General features: G+C 43.4%; 1 protein-coding gene across 2 annotated transcripts in view; it reads left to right on the top strand.

The window, feature by feature from the left end:
- Positions 1 to 15,670: 15,670 nt before the first annotated feature.
- The window catches only part of CACNA2D3 (calcium voltage-gated channel auxiliary subunit alpha2delta 3), a 948,786-nt gene continuing 939,162 nt past the window's right edge, over positions 15,671 to 25,294 (top strand). For both annotated transcript variants that reach the window (XM_073010036.1, XM_073010035.1), the window contains exons 1-2: positions 15,671 to 15,907; positions 16,579 to 16,660. In XM_073010036.1, coding sequence (XP_072866137.1) covers positions 15,786 to 15,907; positions 16,579 to 16,660 — 204 coding nt within the window. In that variant the 5' untranslated portion in view covers positions 15,671 to 15,785. The remainder of the gene's footprint in view (positions 15,908 to 16,578; positions 16,661 to 25,294) is intronic.

Genomic DNA, 25,294 nt, shown 5'->3' with positions numbered 1-25,294 from the left:
ATGTGGCCCAGGTTGGCCTTGAACTCCTGGGCTCGAGTGATCCTCCTGTCTCAGCCTCCCAAAAGTGCTGGGGTTACTGACGTGAGCCATCACACCTGCCTGTTCCCATTTTTTATTGTGACAGTGATGGTCTTTTGAAATGATAACTGGAAGTCTGTTATTTGTCATTTGACTTTGCTTAAAATATTTTTCAGTAACCATACTTTATGTGACTTAAACTTCTCTATGTAATTTAACTTTTTTTATGACTTCTAGATTTGAGGTCACAGTTAGATAGGTGTTTCCCATTCCAAGTTTTAAAAGGAATTCTCTCATGTTTTCTTCTAGTATATTTTTGGTATTTGTATTAGGGAAAGGGAATTGTTTCTTTATATTCAAATCTTATATCCAAATGAAATTTTCCCTGATGTGGGTGTGGTATAAACCAAAAGTTAACTTTTCCAGATAGATATCTAATCGTCTCAACACCAAGTACAGTTCTTTTCCATTTTCATTGAGATTCTCCTTTAATCATATATTAAAGGCCTGTATAGTATTTATTGGGTTTATTTCAGGATTTTCTGTGCTGTTTTTGGTTGTCGGTTTGTTTTTGTTCTAATAATCTGTTCATTTTCCAGTATCACAAGGTTTAATTATTGACGCTTTATATTTTAATATTTGTTAGGTGTGCTGTCAAGTCAAATCCATGGCTGTAGTCACCTTAAAATCAGCAGCAAGGGAATTCCTATGAGGGACTGCCTGAGATGGGGCCAGTTGGGATTTCAAAGAAAGAAGCACTGAATACTAGGATGATCAGTCCAGAGCATTCATTAGGAGAACTTGCGTATAGAGGAGTCTGCTGCAGATCCTCGAGTCAGACAGTGAGACAAGGGATGTTCTACCTAGGTGTGTATGCCTTGAGGAGGTCGGGTTATGGGGTTTTATATGAGAGTTTAAGAAATCTGGTTCAGGATGGGGGCTAGTATCTACATGTTTAGAAAAGGGTTATGTTTTTAGTGTTTTTGAGCAACAACCTGAGCAGCTTTATCAGTGCCCGAGAATGTTCCAGGCCCCTGGACGGGTTCAAGCCTGCAGGGAACATGCAGCCGGCCAGGTCACAGAGTGGTCAAGGCACTCTGTTTCTAGATCAGGACACAGAAGGAAAGTGTATGTGTGCCGCAGGGAGCTACGTGGGATTCACTGGGGAACCTATAGTAGGCCTAGTCTTCCATTGTTACATTTCTTTTTCAGGATTTTCCCAAGTATGTTAGTTGTTTTTTCCATGTGAACTTTAGAGTCGTGTGTTCTAAAGCAAAGTTATTGATCATTTTTATTAAACCATTTTAAATGTATAAATTAATTTAGAGATCATTGATATTATGTATATATTATCTAAGATAATGATATATTTCCTTTCATTCAGGGCATCTTTTCTGTCCTTTAATGGTATTTAAAATTTTTCTTACACATTTCTTTTAAGCTTGCCTCTAGGCATTTTGTCTTTCTTGTTACTACTACAGTATATGAGGTATTTTTTCCCATTATATCTTCTAACTAGTTGTGGCATATATATGTATACATGAAAGCTATTAACTTCCACATATTCAGTTAGCACCACAATATCTGTTTAAATTCTCACACTGGTTTTTCAGTTGATTCTTTTTGACTTTCTAGGTGCACAATTAGACAATCTTCAAATAACGATAGTTTTATCTCCTCTTTCCAATTTTATGACTTTAGTTTTCTTTATTTTTTCCTGCTATCAAATTACATAGACTAGTACATTAAGTAGGTACATCAAGTAAGCACGTTATTTTATGTTAAATGATGAAGAGCTAGTTGGCATCCTTATATTGCACTAGTTTTGATCAGAATGCTTCTGGAGTTTCCTCAGTAAGCATTTCAAGCTGAGATACATTTATGCTATTACATTAAGGAAATGTTTTTTTGAATCCTATATTATCATGTATTTTTTTGAATCAAGAATAGTTGCTGTCTGGTTAAAGGGAATATGACATACCTTAAGGGACTGATGAGAATCCAAGCTCTCCTTGCTGGGCCACAAATCGTAATTGAGAGTTATGCCTTGGGAAGGTAATATAGATTACTTTCCTTATAACTATGATTTTACATTTGTTGAAGCTTATTTAATCTTTAACTGCCCATCCACTTAGCCTCATAAGACCTTTCTTTTTTATAACAATAATTATTGTTTTAAAATTTAGACATTGTACTGTTTATTTTTATAACATAATAAGTTGCATTGTTTAATTTACAATATGTTATATTCTGTTAAGATATAATGAGAAAATAGTGGTGGTTAATAAAGAAGATGTGATAGATGTTGTCGTTCAGTGTGCCATTTAAGATTAATGTGCATCATCATATGAATTATAGATATGCAATTCCAATGTATAATTTCAGTTGTGTTTTATATTCTGGGTTGTAATCATCACATAACTCAGTGTATCTATATATATTTATAAGTCTATATGCAAAAATATAAACTTGCAAAAGCAAAAACCGAACAATAAAAAAATTTTTAAAAGAATAGTTGCTGAATTTTGACAACTGTCTCTTCAGCATTTATGGAGATAATCTTATTAGTTTTCTTTGTTAATTATTAATATTATTTCAGGATGAATTATATTAAAAGATTTCCTACTATTGAACCATTCTTGAATTTTTGAATCAATCTTACTTCATCATGATAAATTATTCTTTCAATGTGTTGCTAGATTCTATTTGTTAATATATAATTTGGGGATTTGCAGCACCATAAGTAAGATGGGTCTATAGTTTTTGTTTTGTCTGTAGGCATATGTGTGCTTCCTTTATAATTTTTTATAATGTTTCTAATCATTAGTTTCTGCCTTTAACTTCACCTAGTCCTTCATTGAGCTTTCCTATAGTGCCCTTTTTCTAAATTTTGGGGTCAAATGTCTATTCATTGGTTGTCTTTTATCATTTTTATTGCTATAAACATTTAAAGATATGAATTTTCCTCTGAGTACTGCCTTAGCTACATAACCTTTTATTTAGTCCTTAAAATATTTTTATTCCCTAGGAAACTTGCAATTTCTGTTTTGCGTTATAATCAGAAAATATTGTCTATAGTGTTCATTTTTGGAGCTTTATTGAAATTTCTTTATAGTCAATTTCTGTGCTACACAAGCATTTGAAAAGAATAAATGTTCTCTATTTTGGGGGCAGAGTATTAAAAATATATCAATCAGATCTATCTCATTAATTGTGTTATTTAGAACTTCCATATTATATTTTTTGGTCCACTGGGTCTATCACGGTGAGTTCGTCTTTCCCAGTAATAGCATTTCTATTTCTCTAGTTTTTATGTCTGTTGTTCTACGGTATTTGATAAATAAATATTTATAAATATTATATCTTCATTGTAAACTCCATCATTTTAGTTTATTATTTTCCTAACCTAAGCTTATCTAGGTTTCAGCCACCATTTTAGTGTCACAAAATGTTTTTCTTTGTCTTTTTAAATGCTTTTTGGCAGTAACTTTACCTTGTTTCTTATTTAAAATGACAATTCCTGCTTTCTTTTTGTATGCATTTATTTGGCTTTTCTTTGCCCTTTCTTTTCCCTCTGTGAATGATCTTGTTGAAAGTATGCTCTTTGTAATAGAACATAGAATAAGGCTTTACTTTTTGGTATTCAATTTGAAATTCTTTGTAAAAAGGAGAATTAAGTGAGACTCTGTCTCTACAAAATAAAAAATAAAATAATTAGTCAGGCATGGTGGTGTGCACCTATGCTACTCAGCTGGGTGCACCCACCTGAGTGCACCCAGCTACTCAGGAGGGTGAGGTGAGAAGATCGCTTGAGCCCTGGGAAGTCAAGGCTGCAGTGAGCTGTGATCTTGCCACTGCACTCCAGCCTGGGCGACACAGCGAGACTGTCACAAAACAAAACAAAAAGAATTAAACCCATCAAAAAAATTTTAATCTTTTTGGTCTATGTGGTATTTTTTTTTGAATAAATCTTTCAGTATATGGGCTATTTTTGTTTTGTTTTGTTTTGTTTTTTGCTTTTTTTCCTCTCTGTAATTCTTTCGATATTTAGGAAGGTATGGATTTTTGTTCTGATAGTTTTAATTTCTATGATACTCTTAATTCTTTATTTCTTTGAGCAGTATCTATTAAACAATATGTAATAAGCTATGATAAGATTAAAATTCTCTCTCTCTCCCTCCGTTTTTCCGTCCCATACCTAACTTTAGACAACAATGCCATCTTTTTTAGTGTTTAACATTGTGCCGTGAAATAATAAACTTTATAGAATTTAAATGATATCTTTTGCCACTTAGCTACTTCAGATGTGACAATCAACAACTTATCTTGCTCCTACCTTCTTTTCCTCTTTTACCTTTCCATATTTTAGATACCTTACCTCTCTGCATTGTCTAAGTAATAGTTACATTCTATTGTGTTCCCATAATCCACATTGTTTGGTCTTAATTTTATACTGAAATACATTCATCACTCACCTACAGTTCTTTTGCTGTTGTTCTCCAGGCATCTCTTGTTGAGCTAAAATTTGTGTTTTTATAGTCTTTGCAAGAAGATCTCAGGTATAGACATTATCTGAGATTTTCCTTGTTTACCACTATTTGTTTGAAGCCTTTACAGTAGAAAGTTAGTTTGGTTGGATATAAAATACTTATGTCACACTTTTTTTTCCCTTAAGAATACTGTAGGAATTACTCCATTATCGTTTGGTCTTCAATGTTGTTATGCAGACTTCTGAAGGCCAGCCTGATCTTCCATTTATAAGCAACTTGGTACTTTTGCTAAGCTATCCAAAGGATTCTTTCTTTATCTTTAAAATCCAGTTTCTTTCTCAAGGCTAACCATTCAGGATAAGCTTTCCCTAATATACAGCATGTCATTTCTCTATGTAGAGTCATGTTTTCTTATATTTCCATGAAATTTTCTTGAATTATATCTTCAAATATTTTCTATATTCTCATTATCTTGGTTTCCTTCTTTGAAGACAATCATGCATATATCAAATGGCTTTGGCCTGTCCTCAATGTCTCATTTTCTAGCTATTATTTTAACTCTTCCATTATTTCCATTTTATTTTGTTTGCTTTTATAGTTTCTATTCTCTACTTCCCTTAGGTTTTTTTTTTTTTTTTTTTTTTTTTTCCTGGTAGTTATTCTCCATTTCATCCTTTCCAATTTTATCTTTATTTCTTTGCTGATTTCATCAGTTTTGTGTAATTCCTCCCAGATTCCACCAGCTTCTGTGTCATCCCCTCCTGTGCTGTCATCTTTGAGTTCCTGCATTTCTGTGTTGTGATCTTTCATCAGTGAGGAGGATTGCTTCTTATGCTCTTAAAGTTGGTGAAATCAATGGTTACAATTTTTGTCTGCTCCATAGTAACATTTTTTTTCTGATGAGTGTTCTTTGTTCTTTGGTAAGTGTTGCTATTCTTTTTTATTTATTTATTATTATTATCATACTTTAAGTTCTAGGGTACATGTGCATAACGTGCAGGTTTGTTACATACGTATACTTGTGCCATGTTGGTGTGCTGCACCCATCAACTCGTCAGCGCCCATCAACTCGTCAGCAGCTATTCTTTTCACATTAAAAAAATTTGCTGTTGGCCGGGCGCGGTGGCTCAAGCCTGTAATCCCAGCGCTTTGGGAGGCCGAGACGGGTGGATCACGAGGTCAGGAGATCGAGACAATCCTGGCTAACACGGTGAAACCCCGTCTCTACTAAAAAAAATGCAAAAAACTAGCCGAGCAAGGTGGCGGGCGCCTGTAGTCCCAGCTACTCAGGAGGCTGAAGCAGGAGAATGGCGTGAACCCGGGAGGCGGAGCTTGCAGTGAGCCGAGATCGCGCCACTGCACTCCAGCCTGGGTGACAGAGCGAGACTCATCTCAAAAAAAAAAAAAAAAAAAAAATTTGCTGTACTGATGCTAGGCCAGTTGTTTCTCTTCTTCCTCCTCTTCCTTTTCCTCCTCTTTTTTCCCTCATCTTCCTCCTCTTTCTTCTTTTCCTCCTTCCTCTTCCTCCCCTTCCCTGTTCTCACTCATCATTGAACTTCTTGATTTCCTAGGTTACTAACTTTGCAGGAGCTTTAAGTATGTGCCTATGGATAGGACACAAGTACAGGGGAACAAACTGAGCTAGCCTTCCTTCATAACCCACAGACTTCCTCCTTTTCTGCTGTCATGACAGTCTCTTCAATGATTCTCCCACCTCAGCCTCCTGAGTAGCTGGGACTACAGGCATACACAACCCTGGCTAATTTTTGTATTTTTTTGGAGACAGGGTTTCACCGTATTGCCCAGGCTGTTCTCCAACTCCTGGGCTCAAGCAATCCTCCCACCTTGGCCTCCTACATTGCTGGAACTACAAACATGAGCCACCACACCTGGCCAAAATTCAGCATTTAAAAAATAGTTGTTATCAGTGAAAACAACTCAATGAAGGGAAGGCTGCAAATGCATGCATTGTAAGGAGGTCAGGAGTCACTGCCTGGGCCATACCACCTGGTTTGGGCCTGCTAATGTGGTCAAGACCTGCCTTGCTCTTTAGCTTCCATAGGTCTTCCTTTCCTACCAGGTTATGATTTTAGAAACAGGTGATCACATGCAAACCATCCTTTTGAAACATCTGCATTGTTTGAATGTTTCACATATTAATACCTCCTGACATACTATCTTCCACCCTACATGCTTTTTGTAAAGATTCCTCTGACAGCTTCAAAAACAGCATTTGATGTGGCGTTGTTATAGTGTCTTCCTTTTCCCTCCTTCTCCTCTTCCTTCAACCGGCATCCTCCCACAGGGATGTAACTGAGGGTTCTCTTCAGAGAAACAGTTTCCCAGGTTCTCTTTTTCTTGGCAAATCAAGTTCTTTTGTAAAGGGTCTGTGTCTAGGGTAAGCCATAGCCTAGGAGGAATGGGAAGAGGCAGGACCTGAACAGAAAAGAATTCCAATCTGCTATCCTCCCGCTCTTCACCCCTTCATGCAGTTGATGCTTATTGAGCTTCCACAACATTTAAGGCTTTGCTAACCCATTATAGTCATGTGATGAAGAAGGTGGACACATCCCATCCAGTGGGGGAGACAGTGTAAACAAACAACAAATAAATCAGTAGTGATAACTGTAAGGAAGAAAAACAAAGTAAGGTTAACAGTTCAGAGAAGTGTGTGTGTGTGTGCTTCTTTTTCACCTGGGGTGTTCAGGAAAGTTTTCCCCACACAGGGGACTTCTGAGCAGGAATCTGAACTCAGTGAGAAACAATGTGGAGGAAGAGCAATCCGGGCAGAGGGCACAACACAAGCAAAGACCCGAGGTGGGAACAAGCTTGGCTTGTTCTGGAAACTCCAAGGAGAAGGAGGCTGGAGCACAGCAGGCAAGTGAGAGAGGGAGGGACAGGGAAGCTGCAGGGGTAGCCAAGGATCTTGGGTGCTCTGGTAAGGAGTCTGCATTTGAATTTGAAACAGAAGCCATTGGAGGATTTTGAGCAGGGAATTCTCAGGATCTGATTTTTGTTTTTGAAAAGATGGCTCTGGTTACTGCGGGAAGAAAGATGTATTTGAAGGGGAAAAAGGAGGAGGGATAACCCAGTAGGAGTCAGTCACACAAGTATAGGGATAAAATGATAAAGGTCTGGGCCAGGCCACAGTGGTAGGGGTATGGAGGGAAGGGTTCCCTGTGGCTTTGGCACGCCCAGGCAGAGTGAGAGCCAGAGCGGTAACTGGGTGCTGAAACGCTTGCTGTGTTTGCAGGATGAAGGCAAAAATAATACCTGTTGAATACTTAGCTGCATTATCCCATTTCATCCTCCTTAGGTTCGTGTGGTGTCAGTTCCTTGTTATCTATCCTTTGCAGTTGAGAAAAGGGTGTTCAGAAAGGTTAGGTAACTTCACCAACATCACACAGGTAGGATGAAGGTAAGCCACAATTTGAACCTAGGTTTGTGTGACCCCAAGTCCATACTTCTGTAGGCTCTACACCTGTAAGAGAAGGCTTGTGCTTACAAAAAGTCCTCCATGGCTATGGGCATCAGAATCCTCCCAGAAGCTGATTGGAAATGTAGATGTACCTCTGCCTCATGCCCCAACTTGGACTTCCCGAATCAGGACCTCTCAGGGTTTGAGAAACACTTCTGTAGGGGATCAAGGATTTTAAATGTCCTTCACATTTCACTCTAATGTTCACTCCCTCTACTCTAGCCCACACCCCACTAGCTAAACTGTTACAAACACTATGAAAAGCTGTATTCTTATTGCTTTGAATAAGTAATATATTCACATAGCTCAAAAAATCAAAATGAGGCCAGACATCGTGGTTCACGCCTGTAATCCCAGCACTTTGGGAGGCCGAGGCGGGCAGATAACGAGGTCAGGAGTTCGAGGTCAGCCTGACCAACATGGTGAAACCCCCTCTCTACTAAAAATAGAAAAATTAGTCAGGTGTGGTGGCTCGCGCCTATAATCCCAGCTACTCAGGAGGCTGAGGCAGGAGAATCGCTTGAACCCAGGAGGCGGAAGGTTGCAGTGAGCTGAGATCACACCACTGCACTCCAGCCTGGGTGACACAGCAAGACTGCATCTGAAAAAAACAAAACAAACAAAAAAAATTACACTGATATACATTGTAAACTGTCACTCTTACTCCTGTCTCTATCTCCTCTGTTCTCTCAATCTCTCAACATGGAATAACTATTAGCAGTTTCTTGTATATCTTCCATTGTTTCTTTAAGCAAATACAAAAATGTATTCTTATTTTTCCCCCTTCTGACAAAAAAGTAGCATGCCATATACACTGTTATGTACTCTGCTTCTAAAACAATTAATATATCCTAGTGATGTTTTAATCTCTGTATGTAGAAAGCCTCCTCACTTTTCAAAAACAGCTACATAATATTGTATTGTGTAGATGTATCAGTTTCTTTAACCAATCATATACTGATAGTCAGCTGGGTTGTTTCCAGTCTTCTGCTCTCGAGGATAGTGCAGTGATGAGTAACTATATATGCATGTCATTCAGTAACTGGTATCACCCAGATCTCACCTTGAATTGTAATAATCTCCATGTGTCAAGGGAGGGACTAGATGGAGGTAATCGAATCATGGAGGCAGTTTCCCCCATGCTGTTCTCATGATAATGGGTCTCACAAGATCTGATGGTTTTGTAAGTATCTGGCATTTCCCCTGCTTGCACTCATTCTCTCTCCTACCACCCTGTGAAGAAATGACTTCTACTGTGATTGTAAGTTCCCTGAGGCCTTCCTAGCCATGTGGAACTATAAGTCAATTAAACCTCTTTTCTTTATAAATTACCCAGTCTTGGGTATTTCTTCATAGCAGTGTGAAAACAGACTAATACAGTAAACTGGTACCAGGAGTGGGGTGCTAGTATAAGGATACCCAAAAATGTGAAAGTAACTTTGGAACAGGCAGAGGTTGGAACAGTTCAGAGGGCTCATAAGAAGACAGGAAAATGTAGGAAAGTTTGGAACTTCCTAGAGACTTGTTGGATGGTTTTGACCAAAATTTTGATAATGATATGGACAATGAAGTCTAGGCTGAGGTGGTCTCAGATGGAGATGAGGAACTTATTTGGAACTGGAGTAAAGGTCACCCTTGCTATGCTTTTGCAAAGAGACTGGCAGCATTGTGCCCCCAACCTAGATCTCTATCGAACTTTGAACTTGAGAGACATGATTGAGGGTATCTGGCAGAATAAATTTCTAAGTGACAAAGCATTTAAGAGGAAGCAGAGCATAAAGTTTGGAAAATTTGCAGCCTGACAATGTGATAGGAAAAAAACCCCCAATTTTCTGAGGACAAATTCAAGTCAGCTGCAGAAATTTGTGTAAGTAACAAAGAGCTGAATGTTGATAGCCAAGACAATGGGGAAATATCTCCAGGACATGTCACAGACCTTCACAGCAGCCCCTCTCATCACAGTCCCAGAGACCAAGGAGGGAAAAATTGTTTTGTGGGCCAGGCCCAGAGACCCCCTGCTCTATGCAATCTCAGGACATAATGCCCTGTGTCCCAGCTGCTTCAGCTCCAGCCATGGCTAAAAAGGGCCAACATACAGCTTAGGGCCATTGCTTCAGAGGGTTCAAGCCCCAACCCTTGCTGCAGAGGGTTCAAGCAGTTTACATGTGGTGTTGGGTCTGTGGGTCCACAGGAGTCAATAATTGACATTTGGGAACCTCTGCCTAGATTTCAGAGGATATATGGAAATACCTGGATGTCCAGGCAGAAGTTTGCTGCAGGGGCAGAGCCCTCATACAGAACCTCTGCTAGGGCAGTGTGGTAGAGAAATGTAGGATGGGAGCCCCCACACAGAGTTCCCACTGGGGCACTGCCTAGTGGAGTTGTCAGAAGAGGGCCACTGTCCTCCAGACTCCAGAATGGTAGATCTACTGACAGTTTGCACTGTGCACCTCAAAAAGCTGCAGACACTCAATGGCAGCCCATGAAAGCAGATAGGAGCGGGGTTATACCCTGCAAAACCACAGGGGTTGAGCTGCCCATGGCTGTGGGACCCCCACCTCTTGCATTAGCAAGATCTAGTTGTAAGATACGGAGTCAAAGGAGATCATTTTGGAACTTTAAAGTTTAATGACTACTCTACTGGATTTCAAACTTGCATGGGGCCTGTTACCCCTTTATTTTGGCCAAGTTCTCTCATTTGGAATTCATGTATTTACCCAATGCCTGTACCCCTACTGTATCTAGGAAGTAACTAACTTGCTTTTGATTTTACAGGCTCATAGGCAGAAGGGACTTACCTTGTCTCAGATGAGACTTTGGATTTGAACTTTTGGGTTCATGCTGGAATGAATTAAGACTTTGGGGGAATGTTGGAAAGCCATGACTGCATTTTGAAATGTGAAGACATGTGATTTTGGAGGGGCCAGGGGCAGAATGATATGGTTTGGCTCTTATGTCCCCACTCAGATCTCACTTTGAATTGTAATAATCCCCACCTGTCAAGGACAGGAGCAGGTGGAGGTAATTAGATTATGGGGGTGGTTCCCCCATGCTGTTCTCGTAATAATGAGTGAGTCCCACAAGATCTGATGGTTTTATAAGCATCTGGCAATTCCCCTGCTTGCACACATTCTCTCTCCTGATGCCCTGTGAAGAGGTACCTTTTGCTATGATTGTAAGTTTCCTGAGGTCTCCCCAGCCATGTGGAACTGTGAGTCAATTAAACCTCTTTTCTCTACAAATTAACCAGTCTTGGGTATTTCTTCATAGTAGTGTGAGAACAGACTAATACAGTAACTGTAAGATAAATTTCCAGAAGAGGAATTGCTGGGTTAAATGTGAAAGCATTTGCCATTTTCCTCCTTTTGAGTGAACCATTTTGCTTCCTCATCAGCAACATCTCAGCCTTTTAGCTGGTATTCCTTTCACAGTAGATATTTACCCAGATAGACCCAACACCCCCTTTACTATCCTGACATGAAATTCTGAGACAATATAACCTAATTAAAGTCAGAGTTTTAAAAAGACAATATGATGCCTTATTTGGTAATAGCAAAGAGAAGTAAAATAAAAGTAATTTATAATAAAATAAGAAGTATTTAACTATGTGAAATGCTTGCACAAGATTTAGCTACAAGATCTAATGACATTATTAGCTGTTTGTGCTTGTGTGCAGACTAAGTGTGAATGCCACACCCCAAATGCAGACTGATTCAGGTGTGTGTGTTGGTAACTCAGGATCTGTGAGCACAGTTGCTGTTGGAGATTTTCCAAAATGAGAAATGGCAACAACAATAAATCAAACAAACCTCAAGCAACCAAACAACTTCTTGGTAAGGTTCTGAACAAAAGAGAAGACAACCATGCTTCTATTTATAATGTAATTGCATTCCTGGAAAATTTATTAAAGCCATGCAAAAACTCCTCTTAATTTATGTACAAAATAGCTTTTAGTGCTAGATTCAAATGGTTATAAGTGGGGTTTTTCTCTTACCTGAATGTTCAGTGGGGTACTTGAAAGTCCTTGTATGGGTCTGTTCTGCCCCTATCCACTAAATGCCAGTAGCACCCCAAGTCATTATGACAAACAGAGAAAATCCCAACTAGCCCAGGCATAGTGGCTCACACCTGTAATCCCCGCACTTTGGGAGGCTGAGGCAGGCACATCACTTGAAGTCAGGAGTTCAACAACAGCCTGGCCAACATGGTGAAACCCTGTTTCTACTAAAAGTACAAAAATTAGCCAGGCATGGTGGCAGGCCCCTGTAATCCCAGCTACTTGGGAGGCTGAGGCATGAGAGTCACTTGAACCTGAGAGGTGGAGGTTGCAGTGAGCTGAGATTGTGCCACTGCACTTCAGCCTGGGCAACAAAGCAAGACTCTATCTCCAAAAAAAAAAAAAAAAAAAAAAAAAAAAAGTCCCAGCTGTTCAAAATGCCCCCAAGGGCAATGCCCTCTTCCGCACCGAGAACCACTGCTCTAGGGGCTCCTCCAGAATCCCTTTCATATGCCAGGATTAAGTGAATGCCTCTAGAACATTCACTTCTGTGTCATCATCTTTCACTTCTGTTCAAACACCTCCAAGCAGCTCCTCATTGTTGCAGGACAAAGTGCGATATCCTCGGCTAGGTGGGACGGAGTGCATAGGTCTACCAATGAAAGTTTTATTTCTCTGGATTCCATGCTTTAACTAAGAGTTGGGTGTTGAAATGTAAGCTTTTGGGTGAAAATGGCAAGTAGCACCCAATGCCCTGGTACTGCATATGGCTTACTGGAAGGTGCTCCTAGTTCCTTATTCTCATGTAGCTGCAGGAACTCCCTGGTTCAAAGTGAGGAGATTCTCTTTAAGGGGTGTCTGTCTTTGGACAAGTGGCTAAATCCTTCTGGGCCTCAGTTTTCCTCTCCGTTAAAATAAGACTGCAAGACTAGATCGCTTACAGATCCCTTTCAGCACTGATTTTTGTGATTCTGGAAAGAATATTACAGTGTGTAAGTGGTAAGACCCCAAATCTTTGGACACTTTGAGTTCTGAGTGTATTAGTATTAGATAAATATTTTTTATTTTTGATATACTAGGAAATGGTTAGGATCCATCTTAAACGTAATGTGCATAATGTTCTCCCTAAGATAGCCTGTGTTACAAATGCTCAAAACACTGTCCTCCTGGGACTGGGACTTCCTGTGCCTGGCCTCTCATGCCTACTCTCTAGTTGCCCTGAAACAACTGCGAAATTCACCTGTGTCAGGCTGGCAATGCACAGTGACTTTATTATGAAATGTCTTCATGACCTTGGTGCCCAAGTGGTCTTCAGTGTATAGTCCAGCAGTCAAGCGGTTGCTTAAATATGACTAAGCTGTATGATTTTGCCATGCCTCGATGTTCTCATCAGTTAATAGGCATAACAATAGTATGGGTGTCACAGGTACTTTTTCTTCATACACAGTAGTTTTTCCCCTTGTCAAAGTGTATAATTGTACACTTACCATTATGGTTTTTGTAGTAAAGCCTGTCCTCCTTGTAGGGTATAAACTCGGTGAGGGCAGGTCACCTCATTTGTTCACTACTGGCTTCCCAGCATGTCCTACGGTACCTAGCAATAGAAGCTGATTGACAGTTATTGACTGCATGAATGAGTGAAGGCATGAAGGGCTGTCATCATACAGAAAACACGTAGGCAACGGATGGTCTTACTAAGAGCATGCACTCACTCTTAGTTCATTCACTATGCTTTCATTTAGGAAGAACGATCCCGCTTTCTGACAGGAAAACACTTTTTCTCCTAACCCCCAATTTGAGGGTCCAACTCCTGGGACCCCTTGCCTCGGGGGTCAGGCCGCGCTTGGCTCGGTTTGGAAAGGGCTGGCATGCTTCCTCAGGCGGAGGGTATGCACAGAAGCGGAGAGTTCATTATAACCGGTTAGTCATCCAGAGAGGCTGTAGACACTGCCGTGGGCGGGGCGCACCTGGCGCTCCTGGAGAGGGGCCTGTTCCCTGCGTCGCCCCCCAATGTGGGAGCGAGACCTGCTAGAGCCCAGGGGAGGTCGAGTCTGCCCGCACTCGGGAAAAGCACCAAGAGCCTCTCAGTAACAGTCCTTCTCCCTTGCTGCCAACTCTGAGATCAAGCCCAACATCTGCAGGGGTAACTTTTTCCAGGGAGAACTGGAAAGGAGAGCCGGCCTGGATCCTAGCCGGACACCACCTGGCGGAAGCTGGAGCCCGCCCTTACTCACTTCCCTGCAACCTGAGGGTGCTGAGGCCGAGGGCGGGTGACAGGGCAGAAAGCAAAGCCTCGGCTGCAGAAAGGCATGCAAATAAGAACCCAGGTGTCTGATGCGCTGGGAGCCCCGGCGATGTTAGGAGCGCGCTCCTTGCTAGGGTCACCCGAGTTGCGCTTGGCCCGGCAAGGATGACTCAGCCTCACTCAGGTCGGTCTTTACCGCCAGCCCGCGCGAGGGCTCCACAAAGTTCCCAATCACACCCCAGACCTCGCACGGGGGAGAGGGGTTTGGCAAGCTAGGTCCCGGGGTGGGGGCAGCGGCGAGAGAGGCGGGGGAAAGCCTGGTTCCCCGGACGCGCAGGGGTTTCCCCGGCTTCCTTTCTCCTCGCCCGTGCCTCTGCGGGCGGCGAGAAGGCGCCTCCTCCGGCACTCACTGCCTCCTGCCCAGTGCGGTGGGCGCTGGAGTGGGGCGCAGGCAATCCCCCAGGCTCGGAGAAATCTTTTATCCCGAAATTCAGGGTGTCCCCCGGTCAGGATTAACTCGGTGTCGCGTTGGCTTCCTCCCAGCCCTGACATCCCGGTCCCGCCAGTCTCCGCAGCCAGGCAGACTCCCAGGGCAGCAGCCGCTAGGGAGCCCCGGGGCCTGGGTCGGGCACACGGGGGGCGGCTGCGCTGCGGCCAAGTGCCTGGAGCCCCGCGCTGGTAGCACCGCCCTCCGCACCTTCCTCTGTTCCGCGCCGCGGCCGGAGGAGCAGCTGCGGGCGGTCACGCAGCGCAGCCCTAGCCAGAGCCCCAAGCTCCCACCCAGTCCCATCCTCGGCCCGCTCCGCCCCGCGTGCGATCCCGCCTTCCGCCGCGAGCCCGTGCTCCTTCCTCAGATTTCTGCTTTTTCCCCAGGTCCCTCCCCGCAGGAAAATCGCGCGGTGGGGGCGGAGGGCACGCCCCCTCTAGGCTCCGCTGCCCCCGACCCCGCCCGGCCCAGGGGCGGACTGGGCGCGCGACGCCCGCTCGTAGCAGCCGCCCCAAAGTGCGGAGCGCCGCGCCCTGCCCCTGGCCTCCCTCCCGCGCCCCCAACCCCCACCCCGGCTAGGGTCGCCCCGGCCCGGGGCCAGCCCGAGAGTCGCGCCCGCGGTGGCAGACTGCGGAGTTGTAAAGAACTCAGCGGCCGCAGTGGCCCGGGCGGGGCAGGGCGCGCTCCGCCGCGGCCAAGGACACTGGAGTTTGCAAGTCCCCGCCCGCGCGGCGCCTCCCGCCCCGCCGCCCTCCCGCCGCGGCCCGCCGGACTCCCCGGGGCCGCTGAGGCGGGGCCGGGCGGCCGCCGCTGCTAGAGGCGCGTCTCGCTGCCTCCTCCCCCGCCCGCCTCCCTCCCCTCCTCTCCTCCCTCCCTCCTCCTCTCCGCCCTCCCCGCCCCCCCCACCCGCTCCTTTTTCTGCTCCCCAAGTGAGCCGGGCGCGCGAGAGGCAGGCGGGGCGGCGCGGAGCGGAGCAGGCAGCCCCGCGCGCTCGCCCACTGCCCGCTCCGCGCAGCTCCCCGCGGCCGCTCTCGTCGCCGCCGCAGCGGGCGCGTCGGAGGGAGCCCAGCATGGCCGGGCCGGGCTCGCCGCGCCGCGCGTCCCGGGGGGCCTCGGGGCTTCTCGCCGCCGCGCTTCTCTACGCCGCGCTGGGGGACGTGGTGCGCTCGGAGCAGCAGATACCGCTCTCCGTGTAAGTGCCGGCTCCTGCGCCGCCTGGGGAGGGGACCCTTCCGCCTGCGACCCACTGTGCCCAAGTTTGGGCGCCTGCAGGTGCGGCTGGGCAGGACCCGCCGCGGGCGTCGGCCTCGCCGCTCGCACCTGCCTTTCGGGACCCGCGTCGGGCGGCGAGGCCGGGTGGGATGCTCTGGCCCCTGCCCGCGGGTTGGCGAGTGAGATCTGGAGATGCTCACCTCAAGTGACGGCACCAACTTTGGAGCCTGGTTACCGAATCCAACTTCCATGGGCCGCCGGATTTCCCCCTTTGCTCTCCTGCAGCCCCACTTCTTTTTTGGGAGGGGGGATGGGTGGATTTCTTCTGACTGCTATTTGCCAGGTGATACCCAGTTTAGGGGGTCGAGTCCTCGGGCAATGATTCAAATGAAACTCAGTGGTCTTTTTAGAGAGCCTGGGAGACTTTGTGCATTCTTAACTCCGCGACCCCCCTTGGGCCCCCTCCCGCGCTGCGCTTTGCAGTTTGGTGCTGGCAGTTTCTACCACGGCGCTTTTTTATCTTTTCTTCTTTTAAAAAATGTTACATCGCCCTGCTCCTTCAGCCATAGCCCCATGTGTGCGTGTGCGTGTGCGTGCGTGTTGACTGTGACACGGGTGTTACATTTCTTCCTGTGCCCCTTCTCCCTGTAGGGTGAAGCTCTGGGCCTCGGCTTTTGGTGGGGAGATAAAATCCATTGCTGCTAAGTACTCCGGTTCCCAGCTTCTGCAAAAGGTAAGGTTTCTGTGGTGGCAGGAAGCGATGATTTTTCCGGCACAGAAAATGGAGGCAGATTTAGTTTTCCAAACAAACGTGAGCCCCGAGCAGCATCAGTTATCAGAGGAGTCTCTGATCCCCGGGTTTCTTGGCATTGTACTGTACAGTGATTTCTTCCTACCAACCGGTTATTTTTAGATGACACTTGATTCTAAACACGAAAAAAAGCAGGATACTCACTCGCACTGTCCTGGCTGGGGCTCGGAAACTGAGTGTTTTTGCATGGCTCTCGTCTCCGTGTCGGTATTGCTGTTTCAGTGCCAGAGCAGATGCTCCTCGGGCCAAAAAATGCTAACTTCATCCAAGGGGCAGACTCAGTGCCTATTTTGTGATGCCTTTCACCTTGCATTGGAGGCGTGGGGTTCAGTGTATCAGAGAAAGACGCTGCACTATTGTTTGTCATCCCTGCAGTTGTACAATCCCATTATTCCCCAATCATCTAGACCCAGGGCTGGGATGCATTACATCATTACAGATAAGGAGAATGAATGTGGTTATCTTTCCACTCAGCTGCACTGCCGGGTAATAACCTATGAGAGTAGTCCACAAACTTAAGAAATGGGTCTGCATCCATGTAATTCTGGAGAGTAATGAGAATGGAGCATTGATTATTAGGTTCTTATCAGAAGCTGCATCAATTTTAATTCAAACAGGCAGCATTTTAAGCATAAGCTTAAAATTACATTGTGAGATATATGGTCCTTCGTTCTCCCCTTCAGAAAAAAAAAAAAAAAAAAAAGGGCCGGGGAGGAGAGATTAGAGGAGTTCAAAGAATTTCAAGTTTGCAGATCAACAGGATTAATCAAAATATTCTCTTGATGATAGAAAATAAAATTGGCCTTTAGGGAATAATTCTCTGAAAATGGGTACAAATAGCTTAAATTGTTAACTTTTAAACATTTTAAAATATGATTTTTGGGCCAATGTACCATATGTGTTATGCATGCTGCCTGGTAACCAAGTACGTATTTTATTTATGGCATTCCCCTTCAGAGAGTAGCATTTTTGGGGACAGCGTATGAAACAGTTTGCCACATGAAATCCAAATATCGTAATAAAGCGTTGGCCCACCATGGAATGACAAAAGTTTTTCTGGTTTAAAAATCACCAATAGCCTTATTCATTGAAACCTTATTCATTGAAAGATTGTTTGCTCAACTCTGTTGTTTGGGAAGGTGTTCTTGAATTATAGGCAGCTGGTAAACAGTTGAGGCTATGAAATGCCCTTCTGGAAGATGAGAATTTACATACCTGTGGTCCATCTCAGCACTTACAGGAATTGCATAGGAATTGCCTCTTTCCCTAGTAACCTTTTAATCTGGACAAGTCTGTCTTCTGTTTTGGCATTTTGCCCACTTGTCAGATGTTTGATGTGATGAATTCTGGACTGTAGCATTGCCTGTATATTTTTCTTATGCTTTTAAAGAAGATAACATTTTGTATAACTTTAAAGAAATATTTCTCATCTGCATGTTGTAGTTGTAGCAATTCTAAAAGAATCCCTTCAGAGCCTGTTAATATTTTTTGTTTGTGCTTTCGTATCTTTTATCTCAAATTTTCTAGGAACACATAAAATATGTTTTTTTTTTTCTCTTTGAAGTTACACACACACACACACACACACACTGCACAAAACTCCATCAACCCTATTATTTGGTACTCTATAACAGCAAATTGGAAAAAGCTGAAATGCTTCTCTTACCTTCTCATCAGCATCCTTTCTGATATTGAATTCACTAGCCTTGCTTTGCTTTTGTCATGTTTGCAGCTTGACAATTGTGTAATTATTTCCAGCTGTTTATGGCTTTGTTATCATTTCTTGCTGCTGCCTGGCATTTTGTAATCTGATGCGAGGGAAAGGTGAGGTGTTGCTTGGCATTGCGTTCCGGGGTGGGTGTCTACCCTAGTCCTTGGTTTGGAATCTGCTCTGGGGGTCCTGGAATACTCACGGCTTTGGGTTACTTGGCAGGGACTTTCCATAAGTGATGGGGGAGCATGTTAGACACCTTGGGGAGCATTTTTCAGCTGTCTTTGGGCTGTTTTGGTCCACTATCCCCCGCAAATGTTTCTGTATTTTTAAAATTAGCAAAGAACATTGGTTTAGAGAGTTCAGAGTATGAATGGGAATAGATCTGAGTGTTCAGAGTGTAGGAGACATAACATCGTTTGGAAAAACAAGGGGATAATTACTTCTCTTTCGCTAATTCTCAAGTTTCTGGCCATTTGCATGAGGAATTACTCCTCAAAGTCAGAACTCGGTGCACGCTGCCATCATATCACTGTGTCCTTAACAATTAAGATGCTTTCAAAATGAGTTAGAAAATTTGGCTGGAAAATACATTAACACTGTATTAAGGGGACTCAAAGATGGCAATACTATGTTGTATAATAGAGTGTAATTGCTCTTTTAAGGCATGGATGTTTAAACTTGATTTTCAGTTAAGTAAGGTGTACTGTATACCACCATATAATTTTATGTATTTTGTGTAGTTTCACTAACTGACACTTCATGTTGTGAATCAATGTATGTTCATTTTTAGAATGGAAGTTTAGTCATTTTTGCACTAAGGCATACACTTTACAAAATAGTTATTGTGAATATAAGTTAAATAATAATTGGCCATGCATCTATTTTAAGGTGTTTAGAGACTGGGAAAACTGCCATTTTGGTAACATGTTTTTATTAGGTTATCTAATTTGAGGTAGTATTGTTACTGACTTCATCAATGTAAACACAAACATTTAGCAATGTACCTTGTCATGGCTTCAGAAATAAGAGTATTTTATCAGTTGTTTCTGTATTTAATACTATGGCTTTTGCCACTTTAGTCTATTATAATATATTAGGTATTCAATGCCAGATATCCCGTATATTTTTTTCTTCTGTCTTTACTGAGCACAGGAGTAGCAACCTGTTAGGTCCTTAGAAATAGGATAGTTTTGATTTTATAAAACGCAGTAAGCCATCTTTTAGGAAATGTGTTTTCAGTACAGAGTGGAAGACTGTGGGACTTGTCTGTGGGTGCTGGAGTTCATCTCGAGGGCTTTTAGATGGTGTGAGAGAATAGCAGGCCCCTGGAGGACCGTGCTGGTGTGCCGCTGTGTGCCTGTGTGCCTTGCTAAGCTGGCAGATACTGCAGGGGTTTCCATTCACTTCAACTTTTAATTAAGTTTCCGATTTGACATATCCATGCCAGTCGGTATTCAGCTGCCTCTATCTTGCTTCATTTTCCCCAAAGAATGGACTTTGTTTGGGGAGGCATAGTTTCATTACCGCTGTCTTTTGGGATTCAGTGAGAAGCATTCTAGTAGGTCTGGGAACCTAGGCTGTTAAACTCAGTCTCCACACCTCTAACAATCACAATCAAAGGCATTAAACTGGCTGATTCTCATTTCATCCTCCTCAGGGATAATTGGATAGGAGCTGGGTTTTTCATTCTATTTAGACCTGCATTCGGGGAACCAATGTTCACAGGAATGAAGGGTTCCAGTTACATTTTCCAGAATCATGATGATAAATACACAATGGAAATACAGGTAATGTGTGTCTCTGCCAGTAACGCTGGAAAAGAATTGACATTTACCTTGGCCGCCTCTTGGAGCACTTACCAAACACGCACGTCTTGGAATGCGCAGTTCGTTTTTTGCATTATCAACCATTTATTGAGAGGGCAGCTTTAATATATGAAGTTGATATCTCTTTCCACAGGACAGAGTCAGCAAAGTAAAAGGTTGGTGCTTTAAGCCATTTTTATAATTATGACTTTTCATCAATGTGGAAATCGATGGACTTTTAAATAATTGAATAGGTATATTCACTTATCAGGAATTAGGTAGCAGTGCTGCTCGTGGGAAGCCCGGCACTCTTCAGCTTGCTCTTGTGGGGGAGGCGCTGTTTTGCTAACATTTTTTGTTGAATAAACACAGTTACTTGCCGTCCTGAATGATAAACACATTCAACCTCTGCTGCTGATGCTGTAATTCATAGCATTACTTCAAATACTGGACTTTTCCTTAGCAGGTTATTTTTAAAAGTCTTGAAATCTCTGAAGTGACAGTTTTTAATCGTTCAGGGCAGTTTATTGGTCTCACTAACACAATCATCCAGACAGTAGCAGAGCAGGGCAAACCAATGAGCATTCAGTTTGTGCCTCTTATGCATATATCTCATTGCACTTGTAGAGTTACTCATGGCCACTTGCTAACTGTCTAAGCCTCTTTTGCTCATTTTTTTTTTCTTTTTCTTTCCTTGTTTTTTTCTCCTTAAAAGTTCTTTTCTGCCAGATGCATTTCTACTTTGCCTTTGCTCCCCTTAGGAACTGCTGCGGCCTGTGTTACTCAGGAGATTGACAGATGCTACTCAAAATTAAGGGAAAATGAAAATACAGGCATGGTTTTCTGGTCAGAGGCAAACATCAGCTTTTTATTCCCATGTGGTTATAATTTTGATTGATTAGCATGGTCATCTCATGCTGATTTTAATTAATTAATTGTAACACTAGTACAATTTTTAGGCAAATACATGAATACCAAACCACCTGATAATTCTGAAATCCATTGAGCCTGAGCCGACAGTTACTGTTTCCAGTTTTGGATGAAGACATAGCCATATGTCAGCATGAGCAAAAGTAAAAGAAATGCGAAACCATCACCCCTGGCACCTGTGGCCCTTCCAGGTGTTTCATTGCCCTAAAGTTTGACGCACATATTCTTGGAAGTGCAGGTTTGGGATTCTAGCCTTCATCAGCCTTGGATTGATCTCCACTTGGTGTTTAGTGTTCCAACTTACACTGATTAGTCCGTGGTTTGGTGCATTGGGCCTACCTAAAGAAGTGTACATTTTCACGAAGGCGTCTGTTTCAGGCCTGTCGTGAATCCTGATTTACCATTGTAGATGCTATGATGCCAACAAATGGGCTTTTTCTTCACCCCATCACATCTCCCCTGTCAGATGTGAGCAGCAGCTCTTTCAGGGGTCCCTCCATCTTTTTTTGGTCACAGTGCTTGTTGGCACAGTCTTCGGGTTGAGACCACAGCATCTTCTACACAGGGAGTATTAGCAGATTGTGTGTTCCCTGGGGCACTGTGATTTGACTTAGAGGTTTGCTGTGACCAAAACTGAGAAAAAAAATAAAACAGATGTTATAAAATGCCAGCCTATGAATTAGCATATGAGATTTTTTTCCCCTTTAAATGTAATTTTTATACAAGAGACATCACGGCCTAGGTTTCATCTCGAGTGATTGCAGTGAAGCTTTTGTGTATCATTCAATGAAAGGAAAAGTTCCTAATGTCAGGCTTCTGGTAAAACTGACAGAATCCTTCTCAGCCCTTTTTGGTCCATTAAACAAAATTTTGCTTCTCCTTTAAAGGAAGAAAATGATATGAGAAAGAGGAGGATGCTTGGTTTTTTTTTTTTTGTGATTTTACTAAGTATTTAGTGACCAACAGACTCTGTCTGAGGTGGTTGTTCTGTAATGTAAAGCTGGACTCTAAGGCCCCTCGACAGCCCAGCACTTTGGCCTGTGCTTACAACTCACCCTTGGCAGATTAGGCATTTGTATAACTGATGTGTTTTAGGGGATTTCTGTGTGCATAGCCAGCATGTCTACTTTTCAGAAGGGAATTGTTTTTTACAAATACATATTTGAAAAGAGTCCAGTTCATTTCTAATAAATGGTAAACACTTCAACTTCCATTTGCTTTGAACAACACTCATTGGGTGCTCATTCCAAGGCTGCTTAAGGCATTAAATTTATAAGGTGTATTAAATTTATATGTTGCATAGCTTTCCAGTTTCCCCAAATCAACATTATGAAAATAAACAACTCAGAAACCAAACTATTAGTGCACATTTCAAGGCCATATTGGAAAGGAAAGCATTATCTTTTCACAAGAAATGGATGGCTGTTCCTTCACTTTGTGCACTTCAGAGTGTTTATCTTGGCACCTGTTATTGGAAAACAGTACCCTCCCAAGGTTAAAAGGGCTGTTATGCATGTAAATGATCTGGACAGGCAAGGTGGGCAAGGCTGTAAATGCTGTGGGTTCACAAAACAGACCTTGAGTTTTCCATTTTAGGTGAAACAACTGCCAGTCGATATTCGGGGCCTGCACATGCCATTACTATAATACTTATTAAGTGTGTGTATGTGCGTGTGCCTGTGTGAATAAAAATGGATGCTGTTCATCATGGAACGTGCCAGATAATGCTTGCTGATGGGGAAGACTGTTCTTGTCCTCTTGGGTGTTAGAGAGGCTGACTTGAGAGAATGAACCAGGGCAGTAGGACAGAACTGAGTCACCCAGTCCAACAGGCATGGATTTGTTCAGCGTCTGGGATTTTGTAGGCAGTTGGAATCTGATGACTTGCTGAGATCAGAACTGGCTACGTAATTTGTGGTCCCCAGTGCAAAATGCAGAATCCCTTGTTAAAAAATTATTTAAGAATTCCAGGATGTGGCAGCAGAGCCTCAGACGAAGTGCGGGGCCCTGGCTAAGCCTCCTGTGGGACAGGCTGTCCTCGTTTTGGCTTTCTCTTTTTCCTGCTGGATAGCTCACCCTCTCAGCTGTATTCATTCTAGGAGGCTTCCTTTGCCCACCTTTGTTCCATCTCTAATGAAATCATTTTCTCATTTTATGAGTAACAGGTCGAGAGCTTGGAGCATTTTCAAAGATTCACATCTTTGGAGATGCTGTGTTGTTAAAGGAAGGGTCATTGGCCTTAAGCGGTGGCATCTCTCTTTTTGTCTTTTTTGTGTGCATTTCCAATGTGGCCCTGGGCAAATTGCTTAATCTAATAGTAAAAACAGGTAGCACTCACGCTGTAGTTTCTGCATTCCAGGTACTGTGATAAGCCCTTTACATATGACATCCCATTAAATTCTCCCAGTAACCTAATGAGGCAGGGACTACCATTCACCCTGTTTTACAGATTGAGAAGCCGAGGCTTGCAGAACTGAAGCAGCCTCTCCAAGGTGACTGAGCTGGGCTTCCAGGGTCTACACATCTGGCCACAGTGCTGTATTTTCTTGTCTTTGCATGATCCTTTTTGACCTCAGTTCCTATTTGAAAAGAATGTGCATAATACCTGTGTTTTCGATCTCACAGGTGTTTGGAAGGATTAAATGAGAAACATCTGGGATATTAATTCAGAAACAATTAAAGCGTGGGTTAACAGCTGAGACGGCATAGCCTTGGAGTCAGATGGGCTTGGATTTGAGTCCCAGATCTGACATTTCCTCTTCTGCATTGCCTTGTAGTTTAACATTTCTGAACCTATACCCTTAAATGAGAAAGGAGACCAGACCAGTACCTTCTATCGTATAGGCTGTGATGAAGGTTAAATGAAATAAAATATGCAAAGCACTTAGCACCGTGCCTGGCACATTGCCTCCTGCCAGTGAGTTGTTGTTGTCATTCCTAGTTGTAATATACAAATACAAGCTCTTCAGATAATCTTCATTGAACTTCTGTGGGGCCTGGCTGCATACATACCTGTGGACTTGGTGAATGAGCAAGTGCGTGAATGGGTGCCAGGCACTGGCATGTAGGCAGGTGATCCCCAGCTGACCCCTGATGACAGTACTTCAGAGTAGGAGGAGGGCTGCAGTGGCGGTGGCCTCTGTCAAGATATGCACCCTTCCCCTCGAGATCAGCTCCCTTCTCCCTGAGCATGGGGGGAGATGTCCAGAGAAAGCCCATCACCCGAGGAATTGGGGTTGCCACGTCTGCCCCACAGCCCAGAGTGAGGTCCTTATGCCGAGGGAGATCCCAGTATACCCAGCCGTTTCCCCTGCTGTGGGAGTGTGTTCAGAAGCCAGCTGCAGATGACCTCTAATCCCGATGCCCCCTTGGGCAGCATTTCAGTTGTTTAGGACGATGTGTGGCATATGGGAAGCCTTGGTTCTCAGGCTATCATCTCATTCATACTGTCCCACTTCGTTATTAATGAACAAGAGAGACTTGGAATTTTTGTCACTTTGATCCCATAATTAGTTCATAAAATTAAGGCAGTGTATGTTATGCACATTTAATGTGGCAGGGGCACAACGACAAATGCATTTATTATGTCCCCAGGGAGGTGGATTTTTTTTTTTGCTTTCTTTCCCAAATCCTCCTAATCTTGTCCCTTGCACAGCAGAAGCGGGCAGCTGTAAGATTAAAATTTGCTGTTGCTGTAACACTGTGCTATAATTTGTGAAGCAAGGTGAAAGTTGGGAATATAGGGCAGGCGTTTGACTCTTTGTCCATGTGCCATCCATAACGCCTTTTCCATTGTATTGTTTGAGGCAGAGGTGGAACAATATTGTAAAAAGAACAATAGATGTGGGAGACAGTAAATTCGCTGGATGCAGGTAATCTTCAGGCGCGAGTCATAACATCCAGCTTTACTCTCAGCCTCCTGCTGGTTTTCATTATTAGTGAAATGTCTATTAGTGCAACATGACTGCGTCATGTACAAACAGCTCAATGGGCATAGGCTTTTGCCCCACTGACATAATAATAGTCATTTGACTTCTGGAATGGTAATGCCAAGTTTGGGTATTCTTTCCTCTTGACTTTGGCCTGGGCCCCTGTTGGAATGCTATT

Source organism: Chlorocebus sabaeus, chromosome 22 (assembly GCF_047675955.1).
Source record: "Chlorocebus sabaeus isolate Y175 chromosome 22, mChlSab1.0.hap1, whole genome shotgun sequence".
In the NCBI taxonomy this organism is placed as follows: domain Eukaryota; kingdom Metazoa; phylum Chordata; class Mammalia; order Primates; family Cercopithecidae; genus Chlorocebus; species Chlorocebus sabaeus.
Note: the sequence above shows the minus strand (reverse complement) of the source record. Positions and strands in the feature narration are given on the sequence as shown.